Source organism: Hydractinia symbiolongicarpus, chromosome 11 (genome assembly GCF_029227915.1).
Source record: "Hydractinia symbiolongicarpus strain clone_291-10 chromosome 11, HSymV2.1, whole genome shotgun sequence".
NCBI classification, from domain to species: domain Eukaryota; kingdom Metazoa; phylum Cnidaria; class Hydrozoa; order Anthoathecata; family Hydractiniidae; genus Hydractinia; species Hydractinia symbiolongicarpus.
The window spans coordinates 11,253,764-11,280,100 of record NC_079885.1 but is presented as its reverse complement, the minus strand read 5'-3'; the positions used below and the strand labels follow the sequence as shown (position 1 = coordinate 11,280,100).

Below are 26,337 nucleotides of genomic sequence, written 5' to 3'. Positions count from 1 at the left end.
CAATTATAAATTCCATGCAAACATAATTTATCCGAAGTGAAACTATTGCGCATGTTCAGAAAGTTATTGCACATTTGTACAAAGTTAAGGCGCATGTGCAGTTTACATAATCCTATCCTAATATGAAAAACTCTATGTAAACGCAACGAAATCTCAATACGATTTGAAATCTTATTTCTAGGCAACGCAAAGACTGCAAATTTCGAAGTTTGTCCCCATAAGTAGTTGTTCAGGTCCATTCTCGACCCCAGAGCTCCTTGAGATAAACTCGAAAGTACTTTCGAGGTTTTAATCTCAAAGAGTTTTGGGAATGAGAATGGTTCAGGTTAGTTCTATATTAGACTCCCGCTTATTAAACCTGGTAGGGTTTACTTGCTAATTTTTTAGCGGACTTACGTTCCTAAGTTGTTTGTCAAGATCCAACTTCTTAAAAAAAGGACTAATTGTGGCTGTCATTATTATGACCATTTTTTCTTCGCTTTTAAGGAGTATTCCCCAACAGAAATTATTTTGCAACGTGAGCGTGCTTAAAATGGAGCGACTGCCATTTTTAATTTAGCTGTTTGTAAGGCCTACCATTTTGAAAAAAGCAGCGATTTTATTTCCTGCCTTGCGGAATACTGACCATTTGAGACTTCCAGTTGTATTTAAAAAACGACTGAAACACTTTCGCTGTGCCAATGTGTTGGACGAGATGATTGTCAGAGATAGAAACAACTATTAAAGCTGTTGAAAGATAACAATTATCATTCCACGGATGTGACAAATTCTACTTTCAATAGCCATAAATATTACGCTACTGATATTGTTCCTTTAATATTGCCTATCTAATGTATGCTGGCTAAAATAGGGTGTCACAGTTAGAAGCAGTCGTAATTGTTTTTTATTATAACTGATGTCGGTAAAACCATGAAAACTGAAATTAAAAAAAATAAAAAGTTTAAATAAAAAATTATTATTTATCTAATTAGTCGTTAACCCAATTATACCTGAGCTTTTTTTGACCTTGTAACCCAGAGGGGGGGGGGGGCACAAAGTGTCCGCGGGCCATAAATCCTGAACCACTTGTGCTTAAGTGATGAAACTTGGCTCAGTTGGAGAATGTCTTAGTACAAACTCAATTCAGGTAAAAAATAAATAGATGACGTCATAGGGATTAGAAATGACGTCACACATCCGAAAAATGGTCATTTTCCTAATTTTTCAGTACGTTTCTCGCGTGTTACTAATGATATGGCCTTGATTCTTGATAGATTTGTGGAATGAATACCAAAATATGTGTTTCACATGAAGAAAGGTATTAATGACGTCATTGGGATAAAAAATAACGTCATTTCAGCAAAAAAATTTCTTATTTTAACGATAAAGATAAAAAGGCCCGTTCTACCAGAAATATTGATGCTCATATCATTAAACTTGGCATTTAGAACAGGGCATGTAAAGATAATTGAGGTAAGGAAAACAATATAATGAAGTCATTGGGATCCGAAATGATGTCAATTTGCTTGATCGATATTTCCTTCTAATCTGGTCTGTTTTTTTCCCTAGTAACCATATATCACCTTAGCAACACCTTGGTTATCACTTAGTAACCAACATACATGTAATAAATATTTATATACCCAATACAACATCTTATGACATTCTTACATGATTGTCAACGGTTTTCAAAATTCCAAAAAATTTACCCCCGCCAAAAAGTGCAATACCCCCAAACAAAATTTTTTCAAAAATTTTTTTTTCATCAGAAGCCCTAATAAAAGTTAAGAATAGTCACAAAATTTTAGCACTTAACCACATATTATCTAAAGTTATGTCAACGAGGCGCGGCACTTTGTTCCCGCCCCCCCCCCCCCCCCCAGGTATAATAGGGTTAAGGCTATAAAATACGTTTAAACGGCCCGTTTAAATGTAAGATACAAAAACTTACCGTGTAAACAGCAAAGATGTACAACTTTTTTTTGGTTTTATAAGTTGGACATGTTCAACTTTTGCTAACTGTTTTCTATTGAAATTAACAGAATGATTAATGAGCTATTGTTTAAACTAAAGATTTAAGCATAATTTTCAATTTCTAATCATAACCGCTTTTTTCCTTTCAACATTCATCCTGCTGCTGCTATGACCAGGGGCTGTTTACACCATAGCCGACAGGCCGACAGAAAGTCCACCTTACAAGGACAATTGTTTATTTTAATCGTTGACCGTAGCATATGACAATCTCGGCAAGATAGGCTGAGATTTCCCTATTTCAATTCTTTCCGTTCATCATGGCTTCAGCAATGAGCAAGAGAGAACGCGTAGAGTCTGCTGTAAGAAGCAATATAATCAACGATATTAAAATTTTGCACGGGAAAAAGAAGAAATATTACTGGAAAACATTTAATCTCTGTGTCGCCTGGGATTGCAGAAGAAAAGCAGTTTGGCAGAAAAGCAGGCTTTGATTTACAAAAATAATACCATTAACTCGATGACTACGCTTTCAGGTACATATGTTTACTTTTAACTTCATTGATTTTAGAGTAAGATACACAATTGCTTTCTATTGCTCTGCTAGCAAGTGTGTGAAACTGCTTATAGTTTCACTTTCAACAAATTTGGAAAGGCTTGGTGTCAATTTCAAAAGAAATTTATTTTGTCTTGGGTTTCTATTTTATTTAAGTAACAAGACATTTTATAAAGTCACAATAAATCGAATAGCTAGCGTATACCGTCTGAATTTCGTGATTATCCAAACAAACAGCTCTAGCGGCGATCTGGCAACTCCGCTCACCAGGCAACTCCGCTCGCCAGGCAACTCCGCTCGCCAGGCAACTCCGCTTGCCCATTTACCTTCATGGTTTTGACTATAAGCCATCCCTGAAAACAACTTTGCAAAAATGCCGTGAACAAGGAAGGCGTTGGCGCAGGGCTGAGCAAAAAATTGATTTGCGTCTTAATTTCGTGATGTGTTTTTTCCAATGTGAGATCCACTGGAATTATTTCTAAAGTCCATTTTATGATTAAAATGGTTGCAATACTTCGTGACTTGTCTCAGATGGAGCTAGTAGCTGCTTGAAAAATCGTCCTGTACCTTTTTCTGATAAAAATATTCTCCAGCCCTGTCTAGTTTCATATTTCTGTTTGGTATTTAATGAATGATTTCAAAGAAAACAATAGATTAAAATGTCATACCTCCACCGCGCAAAGATTTCCCCATGTGTGATCTAATCCAGCAATGTTTGGGCTGTCTGCTCCGTAAAGTGCACAGGTCTTGGTGCGGGTGAAAATGGTAATACGCACATCATGGATGTAAGGCCCAGGATATCATGCCATAGCCAGCCATTGTTGTCAGTATAAAGAGAAAGTTGCTAAGAAAGGTGAAATCACGAAATTAAGACGTTCACAGAATTTGGTCGCTATACGCTAGCCAGCTGGCTACATTTTGTAGCTGGTAAAGATGTAATGTATATAACAATTTCCTGACTTTGTAACAATTTTGTATTTTTACTTTTGTAGATTCAAAGCTTCTGGCAGTAGACACTTTCCAAACGATTTTTTAACATGCCACAAGGCCAAGAAAGAGAACAGTAGTTTTGGGAGGAAGACTTTGACAAGACTTTATGATGTTTAGGTGTAAAATCGCGAGCCTCACATCAAAATAATTCCTGGAAAGTATTGCTGGCTAGCTAACTTTAGCCTTAATTCTTCTGAAAACATTATTTGGCTTTCATTTAAGAATTTTATTATTGTTTTTTCCAAATAACATGTAAGAAATGGACTTGTAAAGGTCCTGTCTGCTACATTTTGGAGTGCTGAAATAGGTAAATAAGCTAAAGCTTCTGGGAATTCGCCCCAGACCCCACTTGGGGGTTTACAGTGCCCCCTCCCCCCAAGACCACCATCTGATTATAACACGCGCGATTTCTTCTGGCTTCGCTTCGCTTCACAAATCCGCCTCCTGTATCCGCCCCTGATAACAATTCCCACAACGGAATATTTACGTGTTTTTCTTTGGTATTCATTGTGAAAAGAGAGTTTTTTAAAAAAAACTTATTGGAAACACTTATTACACGTGTAGACAGGTATGTTACCTGCAATTAAACTTGTAAGTTTCTTCTCACAACTAAACGGTTCGTTTAAACTTACCGTGTATTTTAGACTTTATACAACTATTATAAGATGTTAATAGATTTTATATGAATAACCTCAATTTTTTTCAACTTACTTAACTCACATTTTAAAGGGACTACAGCTTTAATAATTGACCTAAGGTCAGTAGTACAAATTACTCTCAATTTTCAACACGTGCTCTTTGGACGTTTTAGAGCATAAGCAATAACAAAATCAAATTTAAAGAAATAACAAAAGAAAAATAGAAGAAGAAAAAGAGCGACATATATTCGAAACAGAATTCTTCAATTTGTAAAATGCAAATACAGCTATACAGACTCTAAAAAGATTGTTTCATGATGATGTTCTATCAGGGAAGTAGCTACATTATGAATTTAAATTTCAAGTTAATTGCACGTTCAAAATGAAGTTGGATATTTAACCTTCTTGGTTTGAATAAAAAAATTAGTTTTTTGAGACAAAAAATCTTTTTTTTTCTGCAGAAAAAGTCAAGGTTGTATGCAATTTTAGCAGTCCAGTTCTACATACAAAATTGAATACTAAAACTTTAGGGCTACTGTCGTCAATAAAACGAAATTTATTCTTCTATATACAAAATAAAAACATTTGAACAAAAATAATGTAGTAAGAGACTTGGCATAAAATCCACCGAAAACAAAATATCCTTTTATGGTTGACACTTGTGGGTTAAACTAAGTACTAGAATACTAAATTATAAACTACATTTCTGAGCTCTTGATTGTTTTTTATCGTCTATATTAAAGCGACTGAAATGACGTAAGCAAGAGATTTGGTCCAACCAATAAGTTTGCCTTTTGAAACTTTTGTTTCCCATTATATGTCTGATAAGGAACACATCATTGACCATAACCTAGTTTATAGCAACATCTTTTCTGCGCCTTGCACTTTGCAAAATAAATTTTACATATTTGTCCAATAGAAATTAGTTCCTCGCACACATCACCATCATTCCCTAAATCATTGGTTAAACATTATTCTTTTGGACGCCATCCATCTCTGTATCTAAAAATCTTTTTAATCTCAAACCCAGACAATCCAATATCCTTTAGATCTTCGATTGTCAGGCCACATAGCAATGCTCCATCAATTTGGTTTGACTTGAAGACGTCAATATGTTTATCTAGTTTTAAATAGCTTAACATATCGCATACCTCACCAATAGTCTTTGCATTCATATCCTTTACAGTTACTACCTTAGGCTTTTGTTCAGGTATTTCTGTATAAATATAATCATAAGACGTTGATAACTCTGTCTTGGAATATCTGTCATATGCAGGTGTAGATTGTGAGCGGTCTAGACTTTTGTGTTTTTGTCTTATGGAATCTCCTTGCAGGGTTTTTCCTGAAGTATACAAGGAAGGTTTTCTTTCTCTGCTAATAACTGGTGGATTAACGTTATGCTTCTTCCCCCGTGGAAGAAGAACAGGCTTTACATCCAACTGGGTAGGACTTCGTGGCGGTAGTGTCTTAGAATCCGTTTTTGCATTTAGACGTCGTGGGTTTGCATAAATGTAACCATATACTTCTGTGGACGATTGAAATATTTGTGTATTTAGACGCTCCTTACATTCTTCTTCCAAACCTTCAAAGCTATTCAAACCATATCGCATCTTTTCATAGTCTTCATCATTTTCAATCGTACCTGATGCTACTTTAACAACAAGTTGCAAATCTATCGGAATAGAAAACACATATTGGCAGTCATCAAAGGCAGAGGATGCAGTAATAAATTCATCTTCGTAGATCCTTTTGCAATGTAATGTGCCAACAGAGTAATGAGAAAAACCTGTCCTTACAAATTGAAATGAAAACGGTGTAAACGCTTCGTCAAGTCCAACTGGTAGGATGTCTGTTAGGTGCATTTCGTTGAAGTGGTACAGGGGTATAAAACCAGCATCGCAACTGAATGGAAGCTGGAACTGTTCGCCAGATGAGTTTTGAAACATCAGATACTTCCCTGTTGGCACATCACTAGGCACTATTTCAATTTTTTCTCCCTCGTAGAGAAAAATATCATAGTCATCATCGCCGTTTGCATTGTCAACGTAATACCCGTTTGTAACCTCGACATATGGCGGCAGTGAACCTATCTTTGCTAAATCTGCGACCGTTTTGAAAACACAAGTGTTCTTTTCCAGTAATACTTTTTCTTTGATCGACACTGGTATATGATAGGGAAAACCGTTATCAGCTTCACACATTATTTTTCGAATGGTGTTGACAGAATGGAGTTTTAGATTTTGTTCTGAACTGAAGGTGTCGTTGTTATCTGTGCCATAGTAACCTTCATCTACCTGTACAATTTGTGGTAAGCTATATTTCTCTACGAACGCTTTTAAACCCAAGCAATCCGTGCTCCATATTATATCTTCAGCAGATAATGTCGTCATCAGATAAATTTATCGTACTGCGCGAGAGATGAAACCTTTAGTTAAAACGTAACAACTAAAACGTAACAAATAATTCAACCAATAACTAGCAAAAACACATTACTTTTTGCACGAAGCGAAAGTCTTTTTGGTGTATGCAAGTATTTGCATATTAGATATAGTGTTTACATGCGGTTAAGGCTGGTTTTCACTAGGCAAAATATTGTCCGCTTCGGAAATTTACACTCAAACAAATTGATAGGTCAGCGAAACATAAACGCTAAGTAGAGTAAACTGAAAGTGTAGAAATCATTCCACTTTAGCTGAGGAGAAGTTTTTGAAAGAAAAAAGCGCGCGAAATGTTGCTAAAAAAGTTCCGCCGTGGGAATTAGCCCTAGTCATATCAAATAGAATTCTGTAACCATAGACATCAGCACAATGTAAATATAGATATTGTTTTACGTTCCATAAGTTTGAACAATAAAACAACTCTGCAAGTAATTTGTTGCCAGGGCATTGTCATTTTAAAATGAAAGTTAAGCATTTACTCCAGTAATCATATGATAGATCTTTTTTAAGTTTATTTTGATAAGTATTGTTTGTATAAAACACATAAATTATCTTCAGTTGAATTTAGTTTGTTGAGATGTGAATATGTTTATAGTAGCAGTTTAAAGTTAAGATGGACAAAGTGCTGAGCCATGTAGTTTGGAGTTCAGAGAAGGCGTCTTTAAAAGAATTTACTTCCAAGCATGAACTGCCACAAATTGTTAAAGTGGAACACCGTGACAATGATGCTTTGGACAAAAAGTACTTCTCTGTGGGTCAAACCTTGAAATTACATTGTATTCAAAACATTAGAAAAATAGAATGCCGTGACGACAGAGGAGTTTTGTACTTTATACCTGTCTGTCTTCAAGAAAAAGTATTTCAAGAAAATAAAGGAGACGCAGTGAGCAGTATTGCAGAGTTGGCGACGTTTCATCCGGCAGCCCAATATGTTCAAGTACTAAACGGGTATTGCATTGATGGAAACGGGAAAGGGATAATTATTGACATAGAACAGGGCGAACTATTAGAGATTGTAAATGATATTTACGAAAAGATATCCGATGAAACATTCTTAACCTTTCGTAATGCATCTGGAGAAGAGTTTGATTTGCCAAATACCTGTAACGCTGGTTTCATGCCACTTTTTAATGTTAAAGAAACAGTTTTAAAAGAGATATTGCCAACTGGATTTGATGAACGATTTAAACACTTCTCTTTTCAATTTGCGAGAAAGGAGTTTTCCTATCGCACTGTTGGTTCATTGCACTGTCAAAGAATATATGATGAAAAGGTGATTATTGCATCGGCTGTTGTAGAATGTTGCAGTTACGTGTTTGCAATTCCACAAGATTTACAACTTGTTATTAAAATAGCAGAAGGTTCGATCCATGAAAACCAAACCTATGACAATATACGTGTTAATTTTCACAAGTCTCCTGGTCTAGAAACTGAAGTTTCACAACGACTAATTAACCACATTTTTCACTCACCTAATGAGATTTACAAATTCGAACATGTTTTCTTTGAAGACGGCAGCAATGACTACGAAGTACCAGTTCCTGTAAGAAGAGCCACTATATCAAAACCTTTTATTCAACCAAAACCGAACAGAAAAAAGAAACCCTCATTCTCGAAACCGAGAAATGAAATCATTAAGAATGACGAGAAGAAAAGTATTGAGGGCGAAGTGCCTGTATTGGAGGCAAGATATTGCACACCACAAAAAAAAATCGTTAAGTATGACGAAAAGAAATGTACCCAGAGTGAAGTGCCTGTACTGCAGGCAATATATTGCACACCACAAAAAGAAATCCTTAAAAATGATCAAAAGAAAAGTATTCAGAGTGAAGCACCTGTATTGGAAGCAAGATATTCCACACCACAAAAAGAAATGGTTAAGAATGACCAAAAGAAAGGTATCCGGAGTAAAGCGCCTGTATTGCAGGCAAGATATTGCACACCACCTCAACCACCTTATATCTCTTTACAAAAAGACACGCCACACACAGATAAAACAATGTCTAAAAAAGTGGATAAAATGAGTGTTCTTGAAATTTGCGATGTGTTACGTAGTTTAAATCTTGGCAAGCACATAGAGAACTTTAAGTCCAACCAAATAGACGGAGCATTGCTATGTGAATTGGAAACTAGCGAACTAAAAGATGTTGGATTGTCTGGTTTTGAAATAAAAAAGATTTTCAGATACAGGGCTGGTTGGCGTCCAAAAACTGTTTAAATTGGATACACATTTATTTATACAGACCTTTCCTGTAGTAAAATCACAGCTTCTTAAAGTAAATTCGATGGTAAAAACGATTGAGACGTGTCTTTATCAAGGAAAAAAACGTAATTAAAACTTGGTAGATAATGATTTAAGTATGTTTTGGTAATTTTATTATTTTAAATGACGATTTTGATCTCCAAGAATGAAAGGTTTGACAAGCTAGTTTACTACACTTTTTTCTAAATTCAGCTTTTAGATCACACTGTTTGATAAAAAATATGTGTACGTGCATGTTACTTTTTTAAAACATTTTTTTCTTGATACAATATATTGATCATATGAAATGTTTTGAAACATGCTTATATCTAGTAACACCAAAGCGTTGTGCATAGACATATTGTTCAAGCCAGAATTCATCCATTGAGAAGCTGTTTACATGAGACCAAAATAAAATTATGGTAAACTAAAATTTCAAACCATAATATAAAGTTCCACAGTCTACATAATGTTTCACTCCGAGTTAAATTTGATTTCAACGGTGTGGCCCATAAAAAGCCGCACTTTTTGTAACGTGATTTTATAAACATGTGCATTGATTAAAAACCGCGTATTTGACTCCACAGTGATGTGTTTACATGGAAATCTTGCACTATATATTCCTTGTAAATTTTGCCAAAGTGGTATGAAATCCGAAGTGAGTTTTACATCGCCTAAAAACAATGTGGACCGAAGTGGCTAAAAACCTATTTGAATTTATTTGGTTTGCCATATAAACGACCTCTAATCGTTATTTAACACACATAATCATTACAAAGAAAGCTTTTCGGGTTTAAAAAATCAATAATTACAGATAAGAAGGATCGCCGAGGTTCGTTCATGCATGAAATTCTAAGAGCGTCACATGTAATTAAGAGTATCTATAGTCACACGGAATGCAATCACGGGATTTCCCGGCCATAATATATTTATAAAAACCCTGAGCAGAAAGAGTAAAACAATTTGACTGTGTTTGTGCGTTTTGTCCATATCAAGGGAGATTTCCTTGCAAAACTGTTCGGTGCAACATTGTAAAATTTACAAGATTGCTTTTCATTTTCCACTAATCTTATAAGCTCAAGTTTGAACCCAACAGTGTAGTTAGACTCTAGAAGCTATTTTTTATATTTTAATTTATAAGTTCTGCCTATTAGTTATTATAAAATGGTTTCGTTTTGTGATATAATTTAACGTTATTAAAAATTACTTAAAGCTATTAAGGAAATTCACATTTTAATTGATCAGCTTTTAAACTCAGTAATGTCTGGTTTGTTTTGACATATTATTCCGCTGTCTGTAAATCACAAGGAGAATATAACCGAAACATTTTTGTAGTTATATATACAACAGAATCCACCTGTGGCTTATCGACGTTATTTTATCTTCCAGCAGGCGGAAGTGATGTCTATTCCGCGTACCTTTTCCCAAACGGAAACGCTGACAAATTTGTTCTAGCAATTGCTTCAAACTTGTTATCTGTTTTGGAAACATGTCCTGGTTGTTTAGCCTCGATTATGATTTGACCTCGTGAATTGGTAAAATGTTTCTTAAGCCAACTGTACCAAACTCTGTATACTATTTGAGCCAAATCTACATATTATTCGAGCAAATTCGAAAATATTTGATACACAAAAAATTATTTCATAAGTTTTAAAACTACCAGCCTTAATTTCATTTTAAATTGCTTAGTCTCTTTTAGCACTGAAGATAATCTGAGCTAAAATCTCTTTCCAATGTAAGAAAATTTATGAAGCTTCACTTTTCGACTTTTAAACAAATAATAATCAACCTGTGTATGAGGTGAAAATTTTACACCAAACCAAACTTATTGTGGGTGGACACAGATAACTTTTAAGGACTGCGATGATCTTCAAAATTGTTCGATTTGTAGCTAAGTAGTTTTTAAGGCATTTTTAACGACCCAAGAATGCTAGGCGAAATGTCAAGTTTTTTGAAAAAACACGTCAATTCTAAGCATTGCTTAAAAAATGTAGACATAACTTATACGCATACTGGAAAAGTTTGGCTTCTCAATTTTCTGAGGTAAAGAACTTTTGTTTTATTGTATATAATTGCGCAATATTTTCTTTGTTGTGAGAACCTGTAAGCACTGTCGCTGACAGCTCAATATTTATGTTGATTGATTTTATATGTTATGTAAATAAAGTTATAAGTTTAATCTTTTTCTTCTATAATTTGAGAAAGTAACCAATCAATATTTACAATCCGGTAGAATTTGTGAAAAAACGGAATGAACACGTGTTTTTGTTTACATAACAATAGATGAAGAAAAACTAACCAATCACAATACTACAAAACAATAATATATACATCAACTGTCAATCAAATAAGTCAACTTTCACAAACATCTATCGTGACTTGTTTATAATGAGCTAGCAAACGTCTTAGATTATATTTAATACAATGAAACCTTATTATGTTAGTTTTTTTATAAATCTATTCTTTTATTACATAAATTCTACGTTCCCAAACATCTGTTAGACACCCGTGCTGGTATATTCACAATTCCCAATAGAAGACGAAACAGCGCGTTTCACGAAGCACTGTTATTCAGCTTTAACAATAGACCAAAAGATGATGAATTCACGATAATCCTGTTAAAAGTTTTATCTTTTTATGTAAAAAAAAACTCTCTAAAAAACGTATCAAAAAAGTTATCAAAAATTATAGGAAGATTAAACATCGCCTTAAATGAAACTAATTAGCTATCTAGCAACACATTTTTCTTCGCTTAATGGAGAAATATCCATGAGATGTAATTTATTGATGCAGCTGTGACACCAAAATTTAAACGGATGCACGTAGATTAGAAGGAGGAAAAAGACATGTTTGACTAAACGAAGACTCCGTTGCTAAGGGCCAAAATTTGATTTTAGTCTTAAAGTTGCTAAAAAGTTGTCATCTATTAGAGAAAAACTTTGCATTATTTCATAACATCTGTTTTATAGGCTGCTCATTAGATTATCCAAAATTAAGCCTTAGTTACTTTAATTTTCAAATTTTTAGCTTGGAAAGTTGGTTATTTTTTGACAAAAAATCTCAGCCCTTAGTAACTCGGCTGGTTTTAAAATAAATACATGCAGCTAAATAGGTGTTACAAGTTGAAGTAAAACAGAAACGTGAGATATTTATAACTATATATTCGACATAAAAAGAGTATAGGATGAAGAAAAGATTTTTTCTTTTCCTCTAAGAGTACAGTGAGTACTTTTAGCTTAGTCTGTTATTCTTTAATAGAGCAAAAAATACTTGCATAATTTTTGTCATCCGGATTATTAAACAAGGCAGATTATGAACCCACTGTGAACCTATCCAAGTCAGCCAATTAGCCAATTGATCATACGTTATCGTTATTCAACTGCTCTGGGAAAATTCGTAACTAGTTCCGTTGTCATCATGTGTTTTGGAAACTAATCCTGTTGCCAGAGAAACGATAAGAGAAACGGGCTTAATTTTGAAACTTTTGAACGCTTGAGGAGGAGAGTGTAAATAATCAACAACAAAATATAATGAAGGTCAAGCGATTCCTGTCAATACAAAAACTATAACATATGTACACATTGAAGTGATAATTCGTGACAGTTTTTTTCCTCTTCTTAGTCAAATTTATTTTTTGCAGTCTGGCACTAATTTTTTAAATTATTGGGAAAAAGATTAAAAATGGTAGCTTTTGACGAAAAAAAAAACAACACAAAAGCTGTGCCTGATCTTAGCACTTAAAATAGACGCAGTTAAATATAAGAATAATTATTATTTTTGCTTTCAAATCTTAAAAAAGCGGATAATAGGAATGAAATATTTGTTCGCTGACGATCCAAAAGAATGTGGTAGTGTTAAAAAAAATGGGACAGTATTTCTGAGATTCGATAATTTTATTTTTATTTTGTCTTTTGCGAAGTTTAACAAAAGTTCAATTTAAAAAGTTTCTTATACAAAATTCTTGGTTAATTAACTTTTATTGTTCCTTCGATGCAGTTTCTTTGTTATAAATAACAACTACACGGGCAAACAAAGTTGCGGACAATTAACATTGCGTTGTCTATTTCATTAAAGAAGTTTTAATTGTTCGCGCCTTTTAAAGGAAATTAACAAAAACAAGTTTTTGATACTAGGCAGACAACTATAAATTTTAAAAAAATTTTGTAAGTAATTTCTTGTTTGTTCTAAACCTTAGTTTGAAATTTATTTTGTATATTTTTTTTCATCTTCAACCATTTATATTTTTTATAAAAACAATAAAGCTGCTTGCAAGAGAAGCCTCTTTCTTAACCTCAATCAGGTCGTAAAATGCGCAAATTATTGTTAAATAAATGAATTTTACAAGAAAGCGACGTAACAGCTAATAAACTATACTATAAAAAAATAAAATTGCGGGAACACGAAATGCGATGGATAAAGACCCGCCACCCTGTATATATTTTCACGGGTTGACGACTACAATCAGTGACAAAATATATTGGCAAAACTCAGAGAAATTCAGTTAAGTATAGCAACTGAAGTTTACTCCCCCCTCCCCCTATATTTTGCAGACAAAAACACTGTCAGAGCACTGATACAGGGGGAAGGGGGGGTTCACAGCTGTCATCACTGTTTTGCCATTTATTTTGTCCAGGATTGTAGTTTTAATAATAATAATACCTTAATATCTAGAAAACCCTATGCTATACGTTAGATTAAGCGTAACACTACTTGTATAATAAACAGTATACAGGTACGTGTGGTGTGTCATTGCATAGTGTGAAAAATAGTTTTCCATAAAATGGTAAAGAGTGTGCATATGTATGTTCCTTTATTGCCACCCACAAAGATTATGACTGGCAGTAAGATTAAAAATGATCACAATGAGAGATTCCTGTTGTTAGCACAAAAAAGAATAGAAAATTTATACGCGAAATCTTAACGCCTTCTTTAAGGTAATATTCCAAATAAACGTCCCGTAATATAGTATTTACAGTATTTATACTTCTGTATGAGTAATCATTTTTGAAGGTATAGTTTAAAATCCTTTTGTCCTTGGAAGAAAAATATTAAATTAGATGTTGGTCAACATTTCTTGGATGTTGGTCTAAATTTGAGGAAATTTTTACGCGGTCTTTCGTGAATCATAATGGCGGAACGTGAACACTTCAGTAAAAGCATATTTAGTTCTTAAAAAAAGGTGTAAATATAAAGACTTGGGAACAGATGCTTTCAATGCTGCACAAAATTACACCTAATTTTGTTATGAATTTTTTACCGATAAGGTAAAACGTAAATGGGCGTGACTTCAAGAAAACATTAACATCCTGAGGCGCAATTGAGTGGTAGTAGCAACCGGCAAACTATTTTAACTATTGATAAATTTGATCTATTTATGGATATGTTCAAAAATATGAGGCAGTTTTTTGTTCAATTGTTAACATTTAGGGTTTATGCTACATAATTATCATTTTAAGTATCTTAGTCGATATTGTAACAATTTGGTCATGTCTATCTCTTCAAGGAAGATAAAATTGTAACAATAAAGACAGAACAGAAATTTAAGTGTACTTGGTATATTTATTGAATTAATAAATAAATGAATATAATATTTTCATATATTTATAGTTTGTTGTAGAACAAAAATATCTAACAAAGCTCTGAAGGCATTAAAATGCGGAATAAAAGTATCTTGACCTATTCATAATCACTAGTTTTACCAATTTACAAAATTTCACCTTATTTTGTTACATAAGTATCATTTGATGACAAAAAGATGTTTTTCTGATTTTAGCAATGTTGACATTGCTGCCTCATATTTTTAAACATGTCCTTATGAGAAGAAAACGTTTTAAGCATGCGCATTGGTTATTTGTACCTAAAAGCAAAGTTCAAAAAACGTTATGTAAAATAATTTTTTCACAAGGCGCTTTTGTTAGACAAATCTGATGGAATTAATACAAATAAATTGTATTATACTTAAGTTTCCGAATATAAGCATTCTATTGTAAGAGGGCAATAGATATTTATAAAGAAAACTATTTTTTAATCATATAATAAAATATATGCATTTTGAGAAGAAATTAATCCCTTTAAAAGCTAAGAGAGTAGATAAATAAACCAGTGATGATATGTTTCAAGCTAAATGCTGTTTTAATGCCATAACATATTTGGCCAGTTAAGCTGGGCAGCACTCCCTAACATATGTTTATACTTGATCGATTTAATAACTTAACCTGATGGCTTAAGAAAGTTTTAAATGTATATAGATATGGCCTAACATCTAAAAAATTACTTTGTTTTACTTTTCTGAGGACAACATAACTTTACAAGTTTACCACTGCCGTTATCAAAATAGCTGATAGAGGCCTAATCTTGCTCTGTCAAGGCATCTTTAAAGAGAATAAGAACAATTTTTAGGACCTTGAATTTACTTTTTTAGAGAAAAGAGTTACATTACACCTACTAAATATTCTAAAAAAATTGAATTATAGCAGAACGGATACCATACTAACAAACAATTTGTGGTTAGCATTTTAGGTTAATCATGTTCTTGAACATGTTCCAGAAATAAAAAAAAACCTACAATACTAATGTGAATTTGTACAGACAAACCGAAACAATAATCAAATACTGAGTACACTGGTTTGAGCCAAAAATATGTTTATTATAAATGTATACTAAATGAAAAGATAAAAGCGTATTGCAGGGAAGTGTGACGATAATAGAGATACATAGCTGGGTAGCACGTCATTCTTGTGTACATAGCTGGGTAGCACGTCATTCTTACGTATAATATCTGCCAAGGATGAAAATCTGGGTAACTTTTTAGAGAAAATAATTTAATAATTTTCACTCGATTGCAGTAAATATTCATAATTTTTGTCACACTACCACTACTAATGCCCTCAATATACTGTTATCCACTACGATTGTTCTAATATGACAGTTAAAACTTATAAAACTAACATTTGTTGATAACTGAGGTCAGAACAGTGAACTTTATCTAAACTAACTTCGTTTTCATGCAATGTTTTGATTCTTCGCCAGCACGGCTGATCATGAAAAGGCGATATTGAAAAAGGCTTACTTATCATTCGAATTATTTTATAAGTAAGAATCTTTTGACCAAAATATTACTCATGGAACTAACGCAATTAGAGAACTTTAATGAAGAAAATCACTCATATCAAAATATTTGAAATAGAACCTTTAAAAATAGGCGTGGGGATACCACCTGTTTGACATTTTTTCAACAAATATTTAGGTCTTTCTACTCCAATAAGTTAAAAATGAACTACCTAAGGAAGAAAATTTTGGCAGAAAGGATTTTTGACGGAAATTGGCGGAATTGGCAGAATTTAATTCGGCAGATAACAAAAATTATTAAATTTAGCGGAAATTTAAATTGGCAGGTGAGGCAAGCTTATTTTGAGAAAAAAACATAAAAGGTTAGTTTTTCATTTTGAGTTTATCAACAGCATTAGTTTTTACGAATCATAAACTAATGTAAAAGAAATTTAATCGTAACAATTTATTGGCCGCACAAAAAAAAAATCATTTCGTGAGAATTAAATTAGGTGGACTTTTTTCGAAGTCGCTAAAAAAAATTTTTTTTTTTGACAACATTTCTTTCCTTACATATTGAAAAGAATATCAGAAGTTTTGCTTAACGGTTCTAATGTTATAAAGGTGTCTGAAGAGTATAGTTAATTCAAATAAAGACTTCAAGTGTACATAAAAGTCCAAACTCCAAATAGCTGTAATTTTATTATTCCTTTCCCCACCGGTATGTGGATTGTGAAAATCCCAAATAATGTTGCTATTGATCACAAGGTCTATAATCGCTTTAACTAAATAGATTTATTGCTTGAGCGGCATTATAATTGGATGATACAACATATAAATAATAGGGTGTGTGCAACGTGTGGGAGGCTGGAGTTTTAATTTTAAACCAAAACGATTTCAATGTTTTGATGGTATACTGTTGATTTCGACAGAGTTTTATATGATGACTCTACGGGTTATTGATTTCTAATAAAATATAGCTTTTTATTTATTTTTTGTTAAAGAATTTAATAAGAAACCCCTTGCAAACATGTTCACTAAATGATTTTATTTTGAATGAAAAACACTTTAATAGACATAATTTAAAATTTTGCATTTTGTACAGAAAACATATACAGAGAAAAATAACGTAAGCGAAATGCTTTTATGAAGAAAAGTTGAAAAAAAATATTTATTTATTTGACAGCGATTCTACGTGCGGCAGAGAAAATGCAGTCAACAATAAAGATACTGACAATAAACAAAAAAACAAAAAAACAGAAAAACAAACGAACAAAGGAATGGACAGACGTTTAACATATTTTAGGTAATCTTAGCAAGTTATCTGTTGATACAGAAGATTATTCTAAAAACAAATATAATTTACTTGTGAGTGTGAGAGTGAACAAACGTATATCAACACGGTTTTATTTTCCTTGTGAATAGAGCGTGGTTCGTTTGCCTCTGCTATTTCTCGACGGAAATTGTTGTTGTCGTGGGTGACGCGCATTGTGTGAAAAAGAAAGTTGTGAGGATTCCCCAAACATAAAAGGAAAGTTGTGAGGATTCCCCAAACATACAGTAAATAATCTTTAAGTAATTAAAGTTTGAGGAGGCCTCAAAATTAGGGGCCAACAAAACAACGAAGTTTGGGCCGGTTTCTGCAAGTAATCAATTTTATAGAGTCGCCCTTAAAAAAATGTGACACTTTTCGTGAATAGCAAGTTTTTTCTCGGCCCTAACTAAGTGATGAATGCTTTTAAAAAGTAACGTCAAAAATGCCAACAAAAAATGAGGGTCGAAAAGTTGTAAATAAAATGTTTCAACCTTGTTATTCCAAACTGTAAATCCTATCTTTGTTTAGTGCAAGTAAGTCTTGTTATTATACAGCTCATAGAAAGTACAAAAGTAACAGTAGAACAAATATGAATGTGACTTTGGGTGAACCTGACTACGCTCACACAGAACTGAATATCATACTTATCCCAATTATAATAATATCTCTCTTTTGTAACTTACTTGGCATTTACTTACTAAAACAACAAAAACCGCAACATCGTACCAATCAAAGGTTGATCATGATTTCCATGAGTTTAGGTGGAGCAATTAGCGCATGTGTTGATATTGTTTCTACACTTGGGTATATTTTCGGATTAAGTGAAGACGCTTTGAGTGTTTGTTTATACCTTTCTACAGGGATGGCTGTTACATATTATAGTATTTTGTTGATACTAACATGGGATAGACTGTTGGCATGTGTGTTTCTTCTAAGGTATCGTAGTTTTGTTACAACAATTAAAGTATCTGTCGCTTTGCTGATTCTTGGTGGAATTGCAGCTATTCAATTTTTCTTTATTGGTACGGTTATATTTTACAGCAGGTGGAACAAGTACGTTTACTTGTTTATAGATGGAATCGTTCTTCTAACGGTTTTCACGACGTACATATATATTGTATGCATTACTACGACGAAACGCCGACCTGCGAATTCCAATCCTAGAAGGAATCTTGAAAAGAACATAGTTGTTACATCTATAATAGTTTTTACTTTTCTTCTACTTGTGGCGGTTCCTGATGCACTCTACGTTTACCGGTTTTCCATTTTTAAAATTGAAGGCAAAATGGTAGAAGGAATCGTACCCATTTGTTGGCAAATTAATTACATCATTGATCCCTTTGTGTATATTTTTCTGCAGAAGGACATTCGAGAAACATTTCGATGCAAAATCATAATATTACGTCGTAAAACTTCTTGCTTGCAAACACATTCATCTAAACGCCGTCAACATGGTAACCAATGCTTTGCACCTAGCATCATCGAAGAAGCAAAGGTTCATCATAATATCACTTTGTACGACACTAATATTTAAATTTAGTTTTACGCATTTCGATTATTGATCAACAATTAATTTTTGTTTATATTCATGTCTTAAAAGGGTACGAATAACGAGCAAAAAAACAAACAAAAAATTTCTGTTATTACTAGATTTATTTTTTATAAAGTTAAATGTTTAGTTAGCCTGAAATAAAGACCATTATAAATAAACTAGTCGAGAGACACGGCGTCCAAACGCCTGCTTAAGCCACAAGTAATTGAGTGTTTAACGCTGAACTCTCAAGTCTAAGATATCGTTCCGCACATCCAGGCCAAGGGCTGTACTGAAGGTATACAGTATGTGCTAAATACACTGGAGCGCCCACACCAATACAACATTTCGAGTTTAATATATTTTTTAGAATATAACTTTCCTGCGACTTTAGCAAGAATATTCGGCCAGCATTTCATTTTGTGTAATAAGTTTCTGAAAAAGTTCAAACATTAACTGTGACATCGTGACAGGTCAAGAAGAATCGGTTCCTTTGTCCAGTCGGTAAGGGTGCGTTTGTTAGTCTACCTTGGCATCTTATTTTACCACGCAAACAGAAAAATCTAACTTATTTTCATTAGTAAGGGCTTGGATACAAAGTTAGTTAGCTTTAATCAATATCTCCTCCGCAGAGCTCAATTTCAGTAGCGGTGCAAATTTGTTTCAATTTTATTTCTTTGTTTTTAACCTTGAGTTCTAAATAGTTACAAAATGTGATTCTAAAAACTCTATTATAGCGTCTATACTTAACTATTTTTAAAACATCATTGAAATTGGACGATTCAATGGTTGTCTTTTAATCTCTAGAGACAGTGGTACTACCTTTTGAATAATTGGAATGACACAAAAACTCAGGACATGTACCCCAAAGTTTGCTATCTTGTAAATTGAGTTGGGTTATTCCCTTTGCAGTTTTAAATAAGCTGGATCTAGACTGGCATATTTCTTTTAAACTCTTTTATTCGGCTTTTGATAAAACAATTAAATTTTTGTAGGCATTTCTTCCAATTTATTATACAATGTTGGAAGGCGATGTTTTTCAATCTTAAAATGGTTTGAGAAATTAGGATGGTCTTCTTAAAGCGGTAGGGAAATTTCGTATCTGTTGTCAACAGTTTTAAAAATAGTATCCGCAAATTCATCATAATACAACTTTTCGTTCTTTACAATACCTATAATCAATATTTCCCTAAACCTTGGTAATTTATTTTGAGAAATTTAACTTCCTTATTTACGTCACACTGAATACGTAGCATGTCTACTAGGTTGTTGCCGCTGTCTGGATAAAACCCATGTTCGCAATCGGTCCACCTAGTACCCAACCTACCTCCGATAACAACTATTCCCAACGGTGTACGTGTTGCGTTTCCTGAAACACAATCCCAGTAAAAGTCTGATCCTATTAGCATGTCAACCTCCTCCTCAGACCTCGAGTCAGCCAACTTCAATCCCTTCAAGTCTTTCGTGCAAAAATCACAATGTTTTTCTTAATGGGTAGACAAATATACGGTACAGAAGGACAATATACAACAATGAAAAGTAGTTTTAAAAGAAACTGCAATCTTGTTAGAACACAAATAGTGTTCTTAGAAGTATCGCATTGCAAAATATAAAGCAAACAGTTTAGAAAATCCTTTGCTTCGATCTTCTTGTCAAATTTCGGGTTGCGTAAAAGTATTTCAAAGGAATCTAAAAAACCTTAGTTTCTAATTGGTTATTATCTAAAAATCGGCTCCTGATTGGTCCTTAAATATAAAACAGCAGAAACTCGTTCCCGTGCTGGCAGGGCCCGGTTAAGTTTCTTGCCAATGCCCTAGCGGGCTGGTATTTCGTGCGCAGTTAACACCGGTGCAAACAAACAGACGGCCGATGGCTATTATTAAAGAGACTGGCCGGGAGACCCAGCGTCGAAACCACAAGTAACTATATAAATAATTTTGAGTGGTAAAAAAGCTCTTATACCAAACTAAATTAAAAACGTCATAAGAATAGCAACAAATTAGTCCAATCCGCTACCTAAAGCTAGACTTAAGGATGCTTCCCTTAAGTGTGAGATATGTTGGTCTCATTTTAATCTTTGTCTCCTCTAAATATTTTGTATCTATAGGATTATTTATTGTCTGTGTGTTTTTACATGTTAAGATTAATATATTATCACGTTTTCTATCCATGTATAATTTTAAACAAACCAATTTTAGGATTTGGCTAGCTACAAAGGCAGATTTCGAAGCAGCATCTTGCTTATGCCAGCTAGCTATTAAAGTTCTTATTCAGTTTGGTATATTGTTTTTTTATTTGTATTTGGGTTTGTGGCGATCTTACTTCCTCTTTTTACCTGTAACAGTAAAAAGTGAAAGTAGCCAAATACAGTTTGGCTACAACAAAATTCTTAATAATTCTTATGCTAAATGCAGTTAGGTAGCTACACCCTTTAGTACCTACTATTGTAAAAACTTATTCCGCAAAATAAAATTGTTGAGTAATTTTTTTAACTAGACAGGTTAAATAGCTAGCTATTTCCTGTATTTCTTTTTAAACTGAAGCTGCAACACATGAAAAGAGTATTTCGCCTATACACATGTGTGACACGTTTTACCTGTGCTAAGCGCTCAGTCCAATGTTAACAACAGACAGTTTCCTGTGTTTCTCTTTAACCAAAGTTGCGATAAAGTGTTTTTTGAAATAGCATATTATACCTATATGGATGTGCGACATTGTTTGCCAGTACTAAGCACTTGACCTGGAGTGTTCATCCCTGTGCCACAAACAATTTTTAAACTAGCACAGAAACTTATTTCGCAAAATAAAATAATATTGATCGATCGTTTTTGCAAAGACTGTGTTTCTAATTCAGAAACAATTGCAGTGAAGTTATTTTTTCAACCATATATTACACCCGAAACTATTGTTGTGTGCGCTTCACTCGATTTACAACATACCACATACCTGTACTAAAGCGCTCCACCTGAATGTGTGACACAGTTTGTGGCTCCTATTAAGCGCTTCATAGAGCATTTAACGGTCGGTTCACCAGTTACATAACTCGGTATTTCAACTCAGGGTTCTCGGTTAGTTTAGAGAGAATATTGCATCAGTGGAATCGTTGCCATTTTGATTAACAAATGACACACCTTATATGCTACTTATTATAATTATTCCATCCAATAAAGCGATGGAAAAATATTGGAACTTTTGGTAGTGGCATTTTCACGTTAGTTGGTGTTAGTGGGGTTTTCACGAGCCTATAATTAGCTATGAATGTTTAAAAAATGATACAAATAAACAAAAATATACTTTACTGACTAATGAATAATAAACTCCAGAAGAATTCATGTTGGGCTAAATCATAATAATGTAGTTTGAAGACGGATAATGACACCCATGTTTATGTTTTTTGTAAGCCTCCGTTTCTGAATATTAAATAGCATTTATTTCTTCTTTCGACAATGGATGGTAGGAAATATCTATTCATCAGATAACGCGACATATAGTAATCAATTTGCCCCTCTGCTGTTTTTTAAAAAGATTGACGTGTTCAATTTTCAATATGAATCTCTTCCTTCTTTTTTACAATATCCATAATGTTAGTAATGAAATGATACAATGAGGCTGAGGGCTTGTATTTCAGTATATACGGTATCACTGTCGCTAGAAGTCATTTAATTTTCAACATTATGTTAGACCTAAACTAGCCAGGAAGACCCTTCCTCTTGCCATGCTTCTTCAGACGTGCTCGAAGCGCAAGCGTCGGGTGGAGCACCCTCACATTACTGTCTGTTATTTGAAAAAAAAGTTGGAGAGAAATAAAAATATAGCTAATATTTATGTAGAGTATATTTTCCGCTGTTTTTCATGTTTAATATTACATGCATAATCTTGCGTGGTTACCATGAAGTGTCCATTTATATATGCCTCTTTAGACCGGGTTTCACCCAACGCTTGCGCTTTGAATACATAGGAAAATGCATAGCGTGATTGTTTTCATGGCTAGAACAAAACCTTCTCTTCGATTATTCATTTTCAAAAATATTTCAAAAATAATTACCATTATCTACCTCCTAACTGTCAGCATTAGATAAAAACGTCATTTACTTTAGCTCTCATGCGTCTTAATAAATTTATTATACGCATCTAAAAAAATCGGTAAAATAACTATGAAATGTTAAGTAATACTACCTATTTCATCTAGCTTATAACATAGCACTGTAGATGGAAATGCAGACACTAGTGTTACTGCAAATAACACACATGTACCAGTCCTTGGTGTTTCTAAAAAAAATCATAAGTATTTGAAAATATGGAGAATAAAATTAAAAAAAAAGCCACAATGAATTTGAAAAAAATTCATTCCAATGAATATTCTCAGATTATCTGTTGCAGATCGCAACAACATGAATCAACATCGCTGATTGATTACGTTTTCCGTTCATGAAATATAAAAAGCTGGGATATATTTGTTTTTAATTAGCCCTTTATTTTGATGCCATGTGAAACGAACAAAATGATAAAGGGAACAATGAAAAGCAGTTCATCTATATTATAATGCCCGTATACGTCTGTCCGTCCGTCTGTCTGTCACGCAAAATGGTAGCTTATGTGCAACGGGCGAACTCGTGGATTTTTCCACGGGCTAGCGACCAGTATAATATATTTAAGCAAAGTCCAAATTTTAGCCGACATGTGTTCTAACAATAAACAAACTATATATCTCCATGCTTTGTAATTATTCTGATATATCTTTGTAAAATTCTATATCTTTGGCATCGTACAACGAATAAGTTCCATACAGTGGAGAATTGTTATATAAAATCATTCTATTTTTTTAAAAAGGGTCTAAAAAGTTAAGCTAAAAATACTAATGAGTATTTGATGATAAAAAACTAATTGGTTAAAATTCCTTGTCGGTTAATGACCCGTTAAGAAAAATTCCGTTAAAATCTACTCACTTTACGAGAAACTCAGTTACTTCATTTCTTGTATTATTATTACAGCCCGTGGAGAATCCACTTAAATTTATTCTGCATTTCATCACAAAAGGTTTCCAAATGATTTCATTAAAAAACCTGAAAAAACATTTTACACGAAATCCCGTCCACTCAAAAACTTATAAATTAAAATTTACGAATTGGTTTTGGAAGTAAGAGAGAAAAATTTAAAAAAATTAATACCTCTAGATTCGCTAAAACGCTTTTTTAGCTGTGTGCTTGAAATATGAACATTCCAGTTTGTATATGAACTTTTGGGAAAAAGATTCCAGGTTAATCGAAACAGTTTCTTGAGACAATCACAACGTCAACGAAAACAAGGTGATTGGCAGAGCAGCAGTTCACTAACAAAACCATATGCTGGAGGTAAGCAAAAGTTCATTATTAAAACTAGGAACTTTCTTTAACAATCTCTCAATAGCTTACTGGGTTATGTACATCCTCTCGTAAAGGAGTGATTCCCAGGAAGGATTGCACAGGTGAAACTAGCAGGAAGACTAAAGAATTTCATATCCGTTTTGGAAATATTAACACAAGTTCTCAGTATCCTGTTAGTGGTGAAGGGCTACGAACTCGCGTTTCTGAGCAATCATTCTTATCAAACAACCAGACCGCCCAAACTAAATAAAAGTCCGGCAGAACTTGTGCAAAAGGAAATTCGGGAGATGTTTGAGGAGGGACCCATTCAACAGATTCCTTAAAGGGAGGGTGGGGTCATATTGCAGAAGAATATCTACTGGGGGAGCATTGAACGAAAGGGAAAGATCACTTCATATAAATCTTTAACCTGTTGGAATTGGGAGCAGTAAAACTTTTGCACAAGCGGAAATGGTGTTGTGGTAGCGCATTCGACTTGTAATCATAAGATTTCAGGTTCGAGACCCACTCCGGCGCACTTTAAATGTAGTGTTGTCATCCCATTTGGTGCCATCTACTGGCCGCTAACCGGTTTGTGTGGAAGGTAAGCAAGTTAGAGCAATGCTATACGTTGGCGGTAATGTAACATAGTTACTGTCAGACGGGAGGAAACCGTTAGGATGGAATCCCCAGGACGTTAAAACTTCCCGTTACTTACTACTTACTTACTTACTAAAACATGCATCATTGATTTTTGCAAAGTGATTTCTTTGGTTGAAGTCGATTCACATGCAGATAGACAATACTAATAAAAATGAGAAGCAGGGGCAGCTCAGTAATGAACAAAATAGCAAAAGAAATTTAAGAATACCTGTTGCAGAACTTGATCACGATTACTGTAGAGTACCCTTCGCGTGCTCTGAATCTCAGAGCATATTAGGACTCTCGCAACACATAGGACAGTCCAGAATGGACGTTAGAAAGATGGGTTTTCAATGCAGTATGTTGCAGGTATTTTTAACCCAGTAACTCAGGGTAAGGGTCTTCCATTGTTGCAGGAGTGTTTTCGCTACATTTGATGGCTTGCCAAGTCTCAAGCAGAGATTGCAATGTCAAAGCATTTCCGAATCACCAGAGGCTCTTATCAGCAATGCGCAAAGAAAAGGCTCTTTGGCTAGTAAAATAGACTAGCCGTTGTGGTAGTAGTTAGATTGATCCTTTTCGATGTCCTATCTCGCAGATAATGAATTATCCGCTGTTTTATTTGATTAGAGTTTGCAACATCGCATTATTAATGTACACCGTCAGTCAATTCATCACCAATGGGTACATGGAAAACTAGGGGGTTAAACACCCTCATGTTCTTTGCTGTCATGTATTTTTAACAAGAGGCCCCCTCCAACGAATAATTTCATTTGGGATGTGAACTCTAACATTAACAATGCATTTAGCACTTCCTTCTGCATCCACGGTATCTTACTTAAAGAAATTGGATATACAATTTTTTGCATGTCCACATTCTTTTATTTAAGGGAAGAGAATTGTTATTTTCAATTTTTCTAAATTAATAAAGCATGGGGGAAGGGAAAGGGGCACTACAGCAACCTCAGCCCCTATGGCAGGTTTAAGACTGTCCGCCGCTCAGAAAATTTCAGAGCACGGCCGTTAGTCTAAGTAATCAAACGTTTGAAAGAAAGCAGCCGCATTGTGATTACGATTTATAAATAAAATCATGTCAAATGAAATGATATTAGATATCGGATGAGATCTTATGAGGATTTTTGGGAAAGTGTTAATTTAAGCGGCTCACCGAGAAGACATCGAAGCAGCTTTGCTGGTTGCACTAGGTAAACACATAGTTGTTAGAGAAATAGATGCTAGCGATGATTTCAAAAGGGAAACTTTACAAGTCCAATGGAATGGGCCTGGGTGAAGGGCTCTTTGAGCATAGCTGATTGGATCACTAGGGGAGAGATCCAAAAGAGCTCGGCAGTTATTGTATTTGGCAGATGCATAGACAAGTCGCCGGTTCAGAACGACACCACCATTAAGAAACTACCAGAATGTCCAAAGATTTCTTTTGTCGCAGTGCCGTGTTTTCTTACTTTGTGAAAACGTTAGCTGAGGCGATTAAAATTGAGCAAACTCGAGCTCCTTACATATACAACAGCAAGGATTTTGAAATGATAGAAAAGATTCTTGTCGACGAACCAAGGTGGAGAATGAGGAAAAGGTGTGCTGACAAAGCGAACCGGCAATGTGCAGACAAATTTTGTTATTAAGGAAGC

At 34.0% G+C, this 26,337-nt stretch overlaps 3 protein-coding genes across 3 annotated transcripts; 2 read left to right on the top strand and 1 right to left on the bottom strand.

Annotated features, from left to right (window-relative positions):
- Nucleotides 1-4,375: 4,375 nt before the first annotated feature.
- On the bottom strand, nt 4,376-6,683 carry LOC130614284 (uncharacterized). Its single transcript, XM_057435704.1, has one exon. The coding sequence runs from the start codon at nt 6,522-6,524 to the stop codon at nt 5,106-5,108; it is 1,419 nt and encodes a 472-aa protein (XP_057291687.1). The 5' UTR covers nt 6,525-6,683; the 3' UTR covers nt 4,376-5,105.
- A 330-nt stretch (nt 6,684-7,013) lies between these two features.
- Nucleotides 7,014-10,181, top strand: LOC130614282 (uncharacterized). The gene has a single exon (XM_057435703.1). The coding sequence runs from the start codon at nt 7,186-7,188 to the stop codon at nt 8,788-8,790; it is 1,605 nt and encodes a 534-aa protein (XP_057291686.1). The 5' UTR covers nt 7,014-7,185; the 3' UTR covers nt 8,791-10,181.
- Nucleotides 10,182-17,637: 7,456 nt separating this feature from the next.
- On the top strand, nt 17,638-18,808 carry LOC130614598 (uncharacterized). Its single transcript, XM_057436033.1, has one exon. It carries the CDS (start codon nt 17,766-17,768, stop codon nt 18,708-18,710), a length of 945 nt encoding a protein of 314 aa, XP_057292016.1. The 5' UTR covers nt 17,638-17,765; the 3' UTR covers nt 18,711-18,808.
- Nucleotides 18,809-26,337: the final 7,529 nt, after the last annotated feature.

Bases quoted from the DNA above. Each gene is read 5' to 3' on its own strand.
- LOC130614284 (XM_057435704.1), bottom strand. From the start codon at position 6,524: ATGACGACATTATCTGCTGAAGATATAATATGGAGCACGGATTGCTTG.
- LOC130614282 (XM_057435703.1), top strand. From the start codon at position 7,186: ATGGACAAAGTGCTGAGCCATGTAGTTTGGAGTTCAGAGAAGGCGTCT.
- LOC130614598 (XM_057436033.1), top strand. From the start codon at position 17,766: ATGAATGTGACTTTGGGTGAACCTGACTACGCTCACACAGAACTGAAT.